The 14,665-nt window shown below is 48.2% G+C and overlaps 9 protein-coding genes across 9 annotated transcripts; 5 read left to right on the top strand and 4 right to left on the bottom strand.

Moving 5' to 3' along the window:
* Positions 1-522: 522 nt before the first annotated feature.
* Positions 523-1,035, top strand: N7455_008837 (uncharacterized protein; the record flags this gene model as incomplete). Its single annotated transcript, XM_040960300.2, has 1 exon — positions 523-1,035. The coding sequence occupies one exon, from the start codon at positions 523-525 to the stop codon at positions 1,033-1,035; it is 513 nt and encodes a 170-aa protein (XP_040809274.2).
* Positions 1,036-1,475: 440 nt separating this feature from the next.
* On the top strand, positions 1,476-1,790 carry N7455_008836 (uncharacterized protein; the record flags this gene model as incomplete). Its single annotated transcript, XM_040960349.2, has 1 exon — positions 1,476-1,790. The coding sequence occupies one exon, from the start codon at positions 1,476-1,478 to the stop codon at positions 1,788-1,790; it is 315 nt and encodes a 104-aa protein (XP_040809252.2).
* A 427-nt stretch (positions 1,791-2,217) lies between these two features.
* Positions 2,218-2,641, bottom strand: N7455_008835 (uncharacterized protein; the record flags this gene model as incomplete). The annotated part of the gene is made up of 3 exons (XM_040960306.2): positions 2,218-2,329; positions 2,406-2,483; positions 2,549-2,641. 3 exons carry the CDS (start codon positions 2,639-2,641, stop codon positions 2,312-2,314), a joined length of 189 nt encoding a protein of 62 aa, XP_040809249.2. The 3' UTR covers positions 2,218-2,311.
* Positions 2,642-3,355: 714 nt separating this feature from the next.
* N7455_008834 (uncharacterized protein) lies at positions 3,356-3,676 on the bottom strand (the record flags this gene model as incomplete). The annotated part of the gene is made up of 1 exon (XM_065605989.1): positions 3,356-3,676. The coding sequence occupies one exon, from the start codon at positions 3,674-3,676 to the stop codon at positions 3,356-3,358; it is 321 nt and encodes a 106-aa protein (XP_065460938.1).
* A 1,516-nt stretch (positions 3,677-5,192) lies between these two features.
* Positions 5,193-6,995, top strand: N7455_008833 (MFS transporter; the record flags this gene model as incomplete). Its single annotated transcript, XM_040960315.2, has 3 exons — positions 5,193-6,117; positions 6,175-6,616; positions 6,683-6,995. 3 exons carry the CDS (start codon positions 5,193-5,195, stop codon positions 6,993-6,995), a joined length of 1,680 nt encoding a protein of 559 aa, XP_040809246.2.
* Positions 6,996-7,411: 416 nt separating this feature from the next.
* Positions 7,412-8,362, bottom strand: N7455_008832 (homocysteine S-methyltransferase family protein; the record flags this gene model as incomplete). The annotated part of the gene is made up of 1 exon (XM_065605988.1): positions 7,412-8,362. One exon carries the CDS (start codon positions 8,360-8,362, stop codon positions 7,412-7,414), a length of 951 nt encoding a protein of 316 aa, XP_065460937.1.
* Positions 8,363-9,016: 654 nt separating this feature from the next.
* Positions 9,017-10,288, bottom strand: N7455_008831 (uncharacterized protein; the record flags this gene model as incomplete). The annotated part of the gene is made up of 1 exon (XM_065605987.1): positions 9,017-10,288. One exon carries the CDS (start codon positions 10,286-10,288, stop codon positions 9,017-9,019), a length of 1,272 nt encoding a protein of 423 aa, XP_065460936.1.
* Positions 10,289-11,159: 871 nt separating this feature from the next.
* Positions 11,160-13,013, top strand: N7455_008830 (fungal specific transcription factor domain-containing protein; the record flags this gene model as incomplete). Its single annotated transcript, XM_040961677.2, has 3 exons — positions 11,160-11,741; positions 11,799-12,335; positions 12,405-13,013. The coding sequence occupies 3 exons, from the start codon at positions 11,160-11,162 to the stop codon at positions 13,011-13,013; spliced, it is 1,728 nt and encodes a 575-aa protein (XP_040807867.2).
* Positions 13,014-13,643: 630 nt separating this feature from the next.
* N7455_008829 (SGNH/GDSL hydrolase family protein) lies at positions 13,644-14,477 on the top strand (the record flags this gene model as incomplete). The annotated part of the gene is made up of 2 exons (XM_040961699.2): positions 13,644-13,746; positions 13,813-14,477. 2 exons carry the CDS (start codon positions 13,644-13,646, stop codon positions 14,475-14,477), a joined length of 768 nt encoding a protein of 255 aa, XP_040807881.2.
* Positions 14,478-14,665: the final 188 nt, after the last annotated feature.

Genomic DNA, 14,665 nt, shown 5'->3' with positions numbered 1-14,665 from the left:
GTTGTCTACTGACCTTGCACCTTTTTGATCTCCTTATTCCTGTTTTTAGTTTGTACATTGCTCATTTATGCCTTCTTACGAGTTTTGATTCTGGTAATCTTTCCTTTATGATGTAGCATGTACTCCGTATTTGCCGCGTCAGCTCTGTACTTTAAACTCAGCGTATCCCAGCCTTTTATTGCTTATGTTGCAAACCCTCTTCCTATATCATTTGGTCCTCTCCGGGTTCTCATACGATTAGTTGTCCACGACTGACATCATGCAACCTGCGCCCCGAGACATTGGGGCGGTGCATACGACCCCCAACACCGAGGCTCAGCACAGGACATGAGATCAAACTAGCGTCTTCAGTTCCTCATCCACCAGGATAAGACTTTGAACCTCCCAACAAAGACAAAAATCGAGCCAAAGACCAAACACCGCTCCTTCTTTCCTGTCGGGAACCAAAACAAGAACAAGACCCCAAACCGAAACCGAATCGAATCCGAATTTAAACCACACCAACTCCATTAATCTCTCACAATGGCATACCCATTCCCATTCGAATGCGAACCCTTCTACATGCGCCCTTTCCTAATAGTCAAGTCTATTACCGGGGTATTCTTCACAATATTGATCAACTTCGTCATCCCAGTAGCCGTGGCATTGGCCATAATATTCGTCATCGGCTTGGTGCTTTTCGCTATACTTGCCGTGGTGTTTGGATGGGGTCCGGATTCTGAAGAGATTAAAGCGAAGAAGGAGAAAGAGAAGAAGGAACGAGAACAGAAAGATCGTGAGCAGGGACAGCAAAATCAAGATCACAAGGAGAATCAGAATCAGGGAAAGCCAGATACAGGACTATTTACCGCGACTCTTCCCGCAACTGCGAGCGGTCCCGGTGGTACTACCTATGACTTGGAGAAGCGTCTTGAGATCGAGCTTGAACTTCTTGGGGAGATGGTTGTTGCTCGGAGGGAGAGGTTGGCGGCTTTGAGGATGACGCATTCCGGGGATGAGGCTGAGTATTTGGAGGTTTTGGAGAAGGTTGAATAGGACTAGTAGTACCTACGTACCTGGCTATGTGCTACCTTAAGTTTGTTGGGTAGCGGATAGCTATACTTCCCAAACAGGAAAGGTAGCCATCTGACTTTCCCCGGACCAGGGTTCTTTCCAACCTTGAATGGACTACAGATTTCAGGGCACTGACATGACTTCTTACCTTACCATCCATCTTCTCTTCTCCATCCGAACCTCAGCTGTTACCAAGATGTTCACTTGTATCTCGAAGCCAAAGTTCAGGGCACTGGCGTGACTTGTTGCTACGACTACCCTTCATCTTCTCTTCTCTCAACACCCCAGCTATTACCAGCATACTCCTATCACTTGTATCTTGAACCGATTGAACCAAATCTGACCCCAATCCACCAAATCCGAACCGAACAGCCAAATCCCACTTCAAACCCTCTCTTCTGATTATCCATATACCCCTCGACATGGAGAAATTTGCAGCTGAATTATTCGGAGACGGGTTCAGCGAATATCCCCTCCTTCTCCGTCCATTGTATGGAACTTTTATCTTCGTCAGAGAGGACTTCAAGTTATTCTACAACATTTTGTTGCCCGGTGTCGTCGCTTACGCCATCCTGGTGGGAGCGGTTGCATTGCTAGTCATTTCAATTATGGATATTGCAGAGATGGCAGGAAACCTGCGAAAGAACGACGATGGGACACGAAAGAAAAGTGACGACGATAATAGGGCCTGGGGCAGTGTCGAACGTCGTCTCGAGGCTGGCGAGATCAAATTTTGAGATTGATGTCTTTGATCATTTGTTGCTGGACGATATGGGTAGAAAAGATGGCTAAAGCATGTGCGTCTCTTTTGCTCCTTCTTTGTTGGAAGTCTTGCGTCTATAGAATGTTTGTTCATAAAGTTTGTTGGATATCTCATTTGCAGAGGCCGTGTTACATTGAGCTGTCTTCTCGAGTGATCCGTCATCTGTCAAGGTCAAGCTGAGCCATGCGGAAAGAGGAGCGTTACACTAGGGATTATCTTTTGTAATAGCTGCATCAGACTAGAGCTATTGATCGTTGTTTTATATTTTTAGGTAGGCTAGGAGGCCTACGAATGCAAGGATTGTGAATTTGTGATATTCCAGAATTATATACCATTAACAAGATAGATAAATACAAGTGAAGCATTGAGCATAAGACCAGGGTAACAATTCCCCTGTCCATGTTGCATCCTCATGCCAACTCAAAATGGCATCATGGTTGATCGGGTAGGCCCATCCCTCCTTTTATCATATTGTAACTCCAAGCGAAAAACATCTTATAGTGCCGTGCAAGTCTGTCATCCTTATTAGCATTTTAGATCAAACAAATGACACCTGGTAGATACCGCGTCGGGGTCGTTAGGTACTTACACCATTGGATCCGCAAGTAAGTCCCTCACAACAGCATCCCTCAGCAGCACAGTTAGCAGCCAGACAGGGCATGGTGTCCTAGTAACATCATTAGAAAGTGTTTCCCCGTGTTGTTTAGTATTTTAGCCATCGAGCAGACTCACAGATTGACACGCGATTTCGGCCTTAGGGTATGCTTCCGGAAGCGCGACAGTGAGAGTGGCGAGGAAGCCGAGGATAATGATAGAGGCACGCATTTTGAATTGGTGGAAAGTGAAAAATTGGAAATGGGGTATCTAGAATAAAGACAAGGACCAAATCAGCGACCGAGTCAAGTATAATAATAGAAGATACGGTGAAAACGCCCACGATATGCAGGTTCAGACTGGATGCAAGGGCAAGGAAATGATGCAAAACAAAACATACATTGAGAAAAAGCAACAGTGAAGCGGGAAAAAAAAGTGAGATTGAACAACGGGGTATTTCAATATCGAAACCAGAAAAGTAAAGATAAATGCATATCAGGCTCCATCAAAGTCTTATAGCTTGCAGGCGTGGAGCACTGCAATGACACACGCCACGCACCAGCGCGAAGATCTATCAATGTCTCGCCTAAAACAGGGCCATTGGGGGATCTACAGGGGCAGCTGTGGGATTGATCGGCACTGATTGGATGATGGCTGGGGCCGTCTTGTCGTTCTCGCGGGCGGATGCCCTACAGCGGGGATTGTTTGCGTCAGTGGATGCAACATCCGGATACTTACGACGTTGGTTGATCCTGTTTGACTATAAAGTAATGAAGATTTAATTTAAGAGGAAGGGGCTGTTTTTTGCCTCCTGTTATATACGGCTGGAAATGGTGTGTAGAATAAAAACATAACAAGCATACCCACTGACTTCATTGAGGAGTATGAAGTCATTGATAGTGGCAGATGGAGAAGTCCTTGTGCGATTGTACAACTTGGACCATGCTAATGATCTATAGTTGACGCTGTGCTCATGGTTCGAAGGACACAAGCATCGTGCGCGCCAGATGTGACTTGAATGGGGCCGTTAGCAACACGGCTGACGATGTCACCAGCCGCTTGGCATTGTAATTGTAAGGGGTGCATGGTGGTGCACGGAGAACCAGCTGAGGATTGTGTTCTTGCAGCCTTGGCAGTGACACACGGAGCTTGCGTGGGCTCCCTAGATGGGAAGGGATATACTGCGTGGTGGGTCGTGGTAGCTAGGGGGCTGGGGCCATAACACTGGATTGGTGTACTGCGCTGGGGGATTTCATGAGATATCATTTTAAGGAGACGAACAAAAGTTTTGGATGGGCGAAATAGCATAAACAATGGGCAATTGATATTTGATGTGGTGAACGTGATACATCACCTGGGCATGGAAATTAGACACCTTGGGGCTCAGGAATTATCGAGATATGAGACCGGAACATCATTGCTCCGATCTGAGCATCGAGATAGGAAACATACACCGCTCTACATAGATGGGACAAATGCATACTCTTTCCCAAAGACAACATATACACGCCAAGCTACAATATCTTTGACTAAGTGTAATAATAGACTTGTATTATTAGTTGACTATCACAAAGCCTACCAGCACGACATTCTTACCTATAACCAGTGTCCGTGGACTAACTTACTACCGCCAGATTGTCTTGCAGAATAGCATTAGTCTAAAAGTGTTTGGCTACTATTGGAGATTTGTATTATAGCCAAGCTAAATTACTAGTATATCATGCCGTCTATAAGGAGAGCTTTTTTGTGTAGACCATCATTCAAATTTGTCATATCAATCTCTTCAACACAATTCAATGTTTCGCCAGAAAGAACACTCCCAAGGGTATTTACAGTCTTAGTTCATTCATAAAGACTCTCCCTTGGATCCTGATGGTTTCCCGACCCAGTTCTCCCAAAGCCAGATCTAACCAATGTCCATCCGAGTAGGCTTCAAACCCAAAACCAGGCTGGCTACATACAAACCAATAACCGGCCATCCAATAAACTGCTTTCGTGAAGGCGTTTCAGTTATTAAGCTGTCATTATTGAGCCGAAAGACACCCCTCTGTCTTACTGCATGAAGGCAGCAAAGTTTTAGCGACCAACTATGGCCGGAAACACGATTCAATGGTTGATTCTATCAGGCGAGTGTATGAGAGGTTTGCGAGGCTCCACCCCAACAAGAAACAGACAGCCCCTGGAAGTTTCTGTTGGAATGTAAACATTTTTCTGGGAGCCATCTGACGGAGCGGCATTGCCCCGACCAGCATAGCGGCTCGGGAAGCGGGTACTAGTGCGAACGAGGCCCAGTGGGTCCATATATGGCTTATGATTGGCTCCTGCTCGCCATATGATCCATGGCCACAAAGCTTGGCAGAGCCTGGAAATAATGGCATCGTCTTTTATACAAAATTACAACTTCAGAAGAATCCACGAACACGCTTTTTAAGGGGATTTCGGTCAAATTCCAGTCCAAATGTCCCCGAGGCCGTTCGCAATCTGATTTCAAATCACCATGGGAAATTCGCTAATCATTATTAATGACCTGTATCAATTTCCCTTTCTCTTTTCAACACCATTGCCGCTGGATGCTTAAATCTAGCAATCCCCCAGACTTATTTTGACCCCAATTTCAGTATTCTCGTGTTTTTTCTTTTGCTTCAAGTTATTGCACCCACCAAAAAAAGTCGTGGTTATCCCGTGAGCAACGAGCTCTTTTTTTCATCCATTTCCTCGTAATCTCCTCATTTGCTCTATTTACTCAAGTGTCCTGGATCAAGAGCCCCCCTCCCCCCGAACCATGCCTGCCACGGAGAAAACCAGCAATCGCTTTCGGATACCTCTATACCAGCTAGTGCTATCCCAAGACATCATCACCGATGACGTCCTCAACCACGAATGGGAGGGAAATGGCACGGCAGAAGATCCTTACTTGGTCGACTGGCTTCACGAAGACGCTCGCGATCCCCATCAAATGCAAGATTGGCTAAAATGGTCCATCACACTTCTACAAGCCGCTTCATTTCTGTCCATTACTTTCGCTTCATCTGCTCTTTCAGCAGCCAACCCCCAGATCCAGGAACGGTTCGGTACCAGTACTGAGCTTGTTGTTGCCGACACCTCACTTTTTGTTCTCGCCTTTGCCATTGGGCCATCTATCTGGGCTCCGCTTTCTGAGCTCTGGGGTCGTCAGATTATCTACTCCATCACGTATGGGTTGACTACACTATTTGCCGGGGCAACAATTGCAAGTCCGAACATTGCGACATTGTTAGTACTACGATTTCTTGCAGGAGCATTTGGTTCTTCGGCGATTTCAAATGCTGGAGGCGTGGTTTCAGACATGTATACAGCCCGGGATAGAGGGCTGGCTACAATCGCGTTTATTGGAGCTCCCTTCTTGGGTCCTAGTCTCGGACCAATCACTTGCGACTTTTTGGCAGTGTCCAAAGGCTGGGAGTGGGTTCAAGGTCTTATAACTATCTTCAATGGGGTGGTGTTCCTGGTTGGGATCGCTTTTATCCCAGAGACTTACACCCCAGTCCTGTTGCAGAAGCGCGCTGCCAAACTCAGTAAATTGACTGGAGCAGTGTACAGGAGTCGTCTAGACGTTGGAAATGCAAATAGGACTGCTGGCCAGATCTTCACCAAGACCATGGTCCGACCCTGGATCTTGCTGTTTATGGAGCCGATTGTGCTGCTTTTGTCCATCTACATGGCTATCAGTAAGTTCTCTCAATTGTTCATCTATTGTCATTAAACGCTAACACCATTATCGACAGTCTACGGAACGATGTACATGGAATTTGCCGCCTTCCCAATTGTCTTTGAAGAAAATCTCAAATGGCCACAGAGCACCTCCGGCCTATCCTTCCTTGGAATGATGACCGGGCAAATCCTCGGATGCGCATATTCAATCCTCGACGACGGTCGGTATAAGAAAGTCGCCGATCGCACAGCCTACGGCCGCCCACCTCCCGAAGCTCGGCTTATTCCGGCGATGGTCGGAGCAGTTACCCTTCCTGCCGGACTATTTTGGTTCGCCTGGACCAACTTTCCACACATACACTGGGTTGTTTGTGAGATTGGAACGGTACTTTTGGGTTTCTCTCATGTATCCATCTTCTTGAGTGTGGTGAACTACCTGGTCGATGGGTATACTATTTACGCCGCATCGGCGTTAGCGGGTAATGCTGTAATCCGGGCTCTTTTCGGCGCTGCATTGTATGTCTTCACCTTTTCGTTTCCTGGTCGAATTCTTAGTGGTGAACTAATATGATACCTATATAGCCCGCTTTTTACGACGCCAATGTACCAGAATCTTGGCATTCATTGGGCCTCCTCAATCTCGGCTTTCCTTGCTGTAGCTTGTCTGCCGTTCCCATGGATTTTCTATAAATACGGACCAGCAATTCGTCGCCACTGTCAATACGCTTCGGAATCTGCCCGGCAGTTGGATGAAATGGCTGATCGGATGCGTGCACAGGCTGAGCAGAGGACAGCTCAGCAGAAGCCCGGGAGTCGGACATATTCTGGCCTGGACTCGACGGTTTCTCCTGATGGAAAGAATACCGGTGCAGCTGAAGGCAATAGACTGGCGTGAAGCAAAGTTACCGTTTTGCATTGGCCCATTTTATATGGCGACTATGCACGGACTTATGTCAATCAGGCTTGGTTTTATATGAATGGCGTATGGGTTCTCTACTCCCCATCTGTTTACCACCTCCAACCATTCTCATCATGGTAAGTGTCGTCAGCTCCAATCTTGAAGAACTGTTCCGTGACCTTGCTCGACGAAATAAGGCCAAACTTCATTAAGAGCTTGTCGGTCCATCTCCCATTGAAGTCAAGTTCAACCAGAGATATCTCTTTAGGCTATTAGCTTGTGGAACATTGCAAGTAGCATCGCCACATACATTTCGCCCGATTCCTAGTCATAGATAATTGTCTACTCTGGAACTGGAACATGCCAAAGAGGTAGTGTGGCCAAGCAGTGTGAATTTTTGACTTGTCTTTTTATCAACTAAAAGAATTAACCTTTCTCACAAGGGCCTCAAGATGCTCTTCATCCGTACCACAGCAGCCCCCTACTACTTTCAGTTCCGGCAACAAATTTAACAGCCCACAAAACTCTCCAACATAAACCGAAACATCTCCCCGATCTAGAACTAGCGTGTTATCAAGCTCTTCATGGCTCTTCAGGCTTGCGTTCCCACGAATCGACCCGATCCTCAACCTCACATCCTCAGGGAGATCCCGTAATGCTGTCATGATATGACGTGGATGCGCACAATTGACCCCGAAATAGGTTGTATAGTTCTCCGTCAGACGATCCACTTCACGAATTACATCATCAAGCGTTCTTCCTCCTCGCAGCCGCCCATCTATCTCGATACTAAAAGAGACGTGAATCGGGAGATTAAACTCTCGCGCCACAGTAATTGCTGCGATGCCCTCGTTGAGATTTGTAACAGTCATGATGGATAACATATCGACACCTTCTTCAGCAAGGACATGAACTTGGGAGCGGTAATTTTCCTGCGCCTGAGAAAAAGAAATCGTAGAATCCTTATAGGCATCTCGAAGAGTTCCAAGGGTACCACTGATAACGATAGGAGTGGATGGGGTCTGAGATTCACGTCTAAGATCTTGGAGGAGATTGACTGCTGCGCGGTTCAAATCGAGGATCTGTGGGATAGAGAGGCCAAGCTCAGAGGCCCACGACGGAGAGCCACGCCAAGTTCGGGTTTCGAGGACGATACCGGTTGAATGGGCAAGGGCAACATTTATATAATCCCGGTAGATAGATACGAGAGCTTCTGTGCCCCCTTCTGTACTGAGAAGTGGGAGAGTGGAGAAGCTAGGAAGATGGATATTCCTTTTGTAGATGAGGGTGGTTTCAATTCCGGCCTCGGTGAGGAAGAGTTTAGAGGACGTCAAATGGGGGAGGGACTTCGACTGTGAGGCCATCTTTCTGAGGTTTTTGTTGAAAATTACCACGGGTGTCAAAGAACTTTCGACTAAACGTGAATTGTATGATGAATGAGTTGAAGGAAAGACCTATGGGGAACTACTTATGGGATGTATCGAGCACCATCAGTGCAAACCATGCAAACAAACTGAGCAAATAAAGCTGCGGGCGGTTATCCCCGGTGACTCAACTCAGGATGTGGGACTACTTCGGTGATATGTCAGTGCCCCGACGGAAAGGCTAGAGTTAGGCCGAACTCCACACCACATGGCTCGGGCTACGGAGTAGATAGCGGAGGATGAAGCAACAGAGATCGACAGGATCAAAACCATTTGAGCGATCGGTGGCATGGTATCTCACCCTGTGGTCGAAGGCTCGTTGTTGAAAAAGAAAAAAATAATAATAAATATACTTTTAATCACGGCCAGCAAACGTGGTATGATTCATATTATAAACGTACATGCACTACTTGTATCATTGTCAGGAGAAGGCCACGGGCATTAATGTCTATGGTACAATCAGGAATAATTGATAGAAAAGTCGAGAAATCTATATTACTATAACATTTAACAATTATCCGGGAAGATGGGCCACTATCACCCATAAATATCATAATAACCAACGACAGAACCTAGGGGACAGTTTGAAGGGCCTTAGTCGCGGACAACAAACCCATCCTGGGCCTCGAAGACAGCCTGGGAAGACTTCCCAACCAATGACTCATAAATGTCTGGATCGGTAGCACCTTCCAACCCAAACAGAACGACTTGGCTTGAACTATTCAAACCAAGCTTTTCACGTAAGGATGGATCCGTGGTTGATCCCAGCATGATACCCATGCTGGCTGCTGAAGACTCGCCGCATACTACAGGGATATCACCCTCTTCTCCATATGCCAATGCTTTCATACCGTCCACCGCCACAGAGTCGGGGACAGCTATAAAGTCACTCGCAAGCCAGGTGAGCACTTTTAAGGCCGCAGGAGATGGCGTGCGACAGGCAAGACCGGCCATAAGCGTGCGCAAGGATCCTTCAGATTCGCGAGCCCCCCGGCTTTTGGCACTCTGTAACAGGCAGTCTGCCTCGGATGGCTCCACGACAACAAATCGCGGCATTGCCACCATGGCGGAGGCTGCGGAGGACTTTTGAATTTCGTAGAAACGTTTGTAAAATCCTTGAAAGATTGCCGCGGCGATGCTTCCTACACCGCCGCACACGAAGACATGTGTAACTTTGTCTACCGCGGGGATCATGCTAAGCGCCTCGTCGAGGACGACCATATAGGCGTTCATAACATGTTGAGGTACGTCGTTGTCAAAGTCGGACCAAGAGGTACTACTAACAAAGTACCACCCGTTCATACGGGCATCCTCCTTCGCGCGTGCCACGGATGCCTCGTATTCCCCATCGACACGGATAACCACAGCGCCGAGGTTTTTCATCCGGTCAGCCCGGCCATCGCTGACATGGTCATGGATATAGTCGACACAACAGCAGCCAAAAACTTGCGCTCCATACGCGAGACCGCGGCCCTGGTTTCCATCCGTGGCAACGCATACGACGACATTACGCGTGATGTCGTGGTATTTGGACGTTCGGAGCTCGGCCGAGGAGGGACGCACGCCCGTCTTCGCATAAACCTCCTCGGCCAAAATCTTGTAGACAGCATAAGGCGCGCCCAGTGCTTTGAAAGAGCCAATGTCGGAGCCGAACCGCTTGCTTTCATCTTTCACGAACAGCTGGTCGACACCCACTTTCTGCGCGAAGCCGGGAAGCGTGCGCAGTGGTTGGGGGCTGTACTCAGGCCAGGTGCGAATTTCTTCAACGGCCATGGCCCACTGAGAGAGATTCTTGATGCACACGGCCGCCGCAGACTTTGCCTCCTGACTCAAGCGCGCGGGATTAGATATATGGGTGTACTGCATTGTGAGATAGAGCACAAGCCACGAGGATATTGTTTATGTGGTTTCAGAAGGGCAAAGCTGACAAAATCAAGCAAAGTCAAACGAATTTCCACGATGACTGCCTTAATGGGTATATATATATGCTGCGATCCGCAGCGCGAGCGGCAGCGCCTGCGGATACCCAATACTCGATCGAGTAAATATGTTATACTACCATCTCAATCATCCCGAGTCCACTCGAAATCTTCAAGTCTAGTAATTCTTTTCTTCGATAGCCCAAGTCAGGTGGGTCAGTACGGCGGGAAACCGTGACGCCGAGACTAACCTGTGGATACGCCGGGCCATCAAGTAAGCAGGCTGGCCTTTTAAGGTTCGCCCGTCGGCATTCCTCTCTTCCCCCGGTCTCGCCGCGTCACCATACCAAACAGTCCTTTCAAAATAATGCAGAATCGTCCAGAGCCGAAGGCGGCGCTACCAGCAGGTCACCGACATAGGGTACTGCCCAATAAAGTCGTTGCGTTAGATCTCTAAGTGATATGTGGTAGAATTTGACTAATACTGCCGTCAGTTGCTACCGATGCCATGCAAAGAAGATTAAATGTACGGGCGAAAAGCCATGTCAAAATTGCTTGCAAGCCGAGCAGGGAAGTGATTGCTTGTATCCTCAACGAAACAGGACGGTCAAAGTCCGTCAAAGGTGCCCCTTGCCCCTTACCTCTTTGCTTTCCTACATCACAAAGGGGACTGACCGAGCCGCAGGTTCATTGACGAACTCTTAGAAGAAATTGAGTGTTTGAAGCGGCAACAAAATACCCGGCCGGTCCCGGACAGTCATCCTTTAGACGTATGCCCGCTCGATGAACATGTGTCCCAGGGAATAGCAGCAGAGCCGATGGGGCCGCAAACCACAGTTCCGGCCCCGCGACCTGCCAGAGTCGAGAATGTCGACTCTGAGATACATCCGACCTTCAACGACGCTCCATGGTTTGACAATCGAAATGCCTTCCAAACACCCATTTTGATCAGCGAAGCTGCGGACACGGCCTTTGCAACTCGATTTCGTCAGGTCATCTCCGACCCTAGGGCACCGGAACCGACCCATCTTCTTCGTGTTAACTATGCAAGCGATGATGCGTTGATGTCCCTCGTTGAGTCCGGGGTCCCGTGGCCAAGCCAATCCCGAGCTCGCTTTTTGCTTGAGGCCGCCTTGAAATATATCGGTCGCTGTTACTACATCGTCCGCGCCGACGAAGTCAAAGAGGGCCTGTCCCAGATTTTTATGAACCCGACTTGGGGTAGCCCAGTTGTGTGCTGCAGATTCTGGGCCCTTTTTGCTCTTGGGGAGCTGTACACTTCCAGAGTTGCGGCAACGCAGAGCTATCCGGGAATGGCATACTTTGCCCAGGCATCAAAGATGTTGGGCTACCTAAATGAACGTCCTGGAACTGAGGTTATTGAGACTCTACTTGTACTAGTATGTTTATTATCGGGGCTTCGCTTAAATTAATTGCTACTAACGATACTATCAAAGTCCATGTACTCGCTAGCGCTGAATCGACGGTACAGTGCATATATACTCTCCGGCACAGCCATGCGGTCGGCCATCGTGGTAGGCCTTCATTTTAACATATCCGACACCCAGCTTTCCGACTTCGATACTAGGGAGCACAGAAAACGACTTTTTTGGACTACGTATATATTCGATCGAATGTGGGGGGCTAGTCTCGGTCACCCCCCGGCAATTCATGACGACGAGATCGAGGTGGACCTTCCCTCCGTTCTCCCGCTCAGCGACGGGACTGGAGTCGATCAACTTACTAGCAACGGATTTGACAGCCAATACTATGTAGCCCACATTGAGCTAACTCGTCGTTTAGCTAATGTTGTTCGGTCTATATATACACTCCGCCGCAAACAGCTAAATGCGCAACTTTCTTCTCAAGTCCATCAGTCGTTACAGGACCTCCAGGCCTGGGTGAACCGATTACCCCCTCGCTTGCAGATCGAGCACACCCCAGGTGTAGTAAGCGATTGGAAGGTTGTGTCGCTTCATCTCTCTTTCTACCAAGTGAGTGTCTCCATCCAAGTCCAACTCTAATTTGGTCGTATATTGCACGAATATGTACTTACAATTTAGAAGTGCGTCATCATTGCCACCCGTCCAATACTGCTCCACGCGCTACGAATTCAAGTTGCTGCGCCGCAGGAAGGTCCAACAGCCTCCTCGTTTCAGGTACCCACGACTGCCCTAGCGTTATCAGAAGCCTGCGTGCGATGTGCGCGACACTCTGCGCAGCTCTTAGCTCAATCTTGGATCGATGGTTTCTTCTTTACCTTTGATTGCTTTTACACTCAATATTTGTTCTCTTCGTTGGTTGTGCTAGCAATAGCAAGCATACTTGATGGACAAGACAACCAAGCTGATCGGGACACATTTGAAGAGGCGTCGCATCTCTTGAGAGAACTCAAAGAGGCCGGAAATTGCATCGCTCAGGAATACTGCCACCATCTCGAAGCAATCGAAGCGGCGTTGTTCGCGTATACGAAATCGACGATAGCAGAGCCCCCAGGGTTTCCTGAAGCCCCCGTCATTGATGCAGCGACGACTTCTCGGCTTCCACAACATATGCCACAAGGGGCGATTTCAACGGCAGGCGTTCCGTGGACCGATTCTTCTCTGCAGCAACTTCTCTCCCAACCTGCGCTTGATATGCAGTTTTTAGAGGATGCTGTCAGAGATACTTAGTCACAAGGACTTTATCAGCATGATTTTGACTCTAGGGGTTGATAGACACGCCAACTTCTTCTTATCAACGTCTTCTTATATCGGGCGCCTGTCAAGAACGGCTTCGGAGGGCTCGGTTCCATTATACTCGCTCGCACTAATCCCCATCAGCGCGTTTAAAGGCACTCGCGGCAGTTAATAGATGTTATCTGGTCAGGATCCCCAAAAGCACAGAGTACTCGGTCTGTAACAGGATATTGAGGATTTTTCTTGGGCTTTTTGCTTTCATCCATCGTGTGAGAACGACCATGCTTTATGTATGAAATTATATTTGCAGGCGGTTGTCGACCCTGACTGTATAGCTTGATTTGCAGACCGCTTCAAGACATAGAGCTCTTCCGCCATCAAGTGGTCCTGTCGCACCTGTTTGACTAAAACAAATAACTTGACTTCCGAGTGAATCGAACGATAGTACGGCGAGCTCGGCGCCTCGACATTTTGCCGAGGCTCGGGGACAGACAATGCCGTAACATATTTCAACCCGCCTCTGCCACTTCCATTCTCCAGCTCGTAATCTGCATGATAAGTGTCCAGATATTCTGCCCTCTTGATAAGATGCGACGACAGATCAAGTTCTCTCATTGGCAGCGAATGTTCGACCAGTCGCACAATTCTTGCCTTCGCTGCCCTGGAATCAATCACTATTTGTCTACCCTTAAGCCATCTCGGTCGGCCTCATCATTTTCAGAAGATGGTCAGTCGGAATCAGCTAATGTTGGACGTCTCGAACCTGTAGCTAATTTTATTTTAAATGTCCCAGACCATTCCTCCAAATCCGCTGCCGAGGGTGTCTTGCGGTTAATGCCCCTAGGGGGATCAGTTACGCGCGGCGTTGGATCGTCGGATGGGGCAGGGTATAGAGAACCGCTGTTACAGATGCTCAGGCTATACGGCGTCAATTCTCGCATGGTGGGCTCGCGAAAAGATGGTCCCATGCCTAATAATAACCACGAGGGCTGGCGTGGCTTCAGAATTGACCAGGTCGAGGGAAAAGCTCGAAAATCGGTAGAATATTTGTCCCCCAATGTCTTCTTGGTCAACGCCGGCTCCAATGATTGCCTCCAGACCTTCAATATTCCAGAGGCCGGTAACCGCATGGGTGATATGCTCGATTATCTGTGGCTGGCTTCCCCTCAGTCCACCATCCTCCTCTCTACTTTACTTCCTAATGCGCACAAAGAGGTGAACTCGACGGTGATACGTGTCAACGACCAATTCCGCGCTCTGGCCCAACAGAAGGCGACTGAACAAAAAAAGATCGTTCTGGTGGAAATGGACACACCGGACGGACCCGACGTTCAGAGCTTCGTCGATGGCATACATCCTGATGACAATGGCTACTACAAGATGGCAATATTATGGCTCCGTGGCATACAGGAAGCCATCCAAAAAGGGTTCATTGATGGTTCAAAATACATGTTGTGACAACAATATACGAGGCCACATTTGTGGATTCGGCGTCGGGCGCGCAGGACCGAGAACGCCATCTGGGCCCCCGGGTCAAGTACGGTGTAATACGGTACATACCTAAGTATTAAATGCCATAAATAACAGTTTCTTGTCTCAATAACGGTGATATATAGTGCTAGCAAGTCTTTTTGATGGCTATTGAA

Source organism: Penicillium solitum (assembly GCF_028829755.1).
Source record: "Penicillium solitum strain IBT 25940 chromosome Unknown utg000005l_segment0_segment0, whole genome shotgun sequence".
In the NCBI taxonomy this organism is placed as follows: domain Eukaryota; kingdom Fungi; phylum Ascomycota; class Eurotiomycetes; order Eurotiales; family Aspergillaceae; genus Penicillium; species Penicillium solitum.
This window is presented reverse-complemented; position numbering and strand designations above follow the sequence as displayed.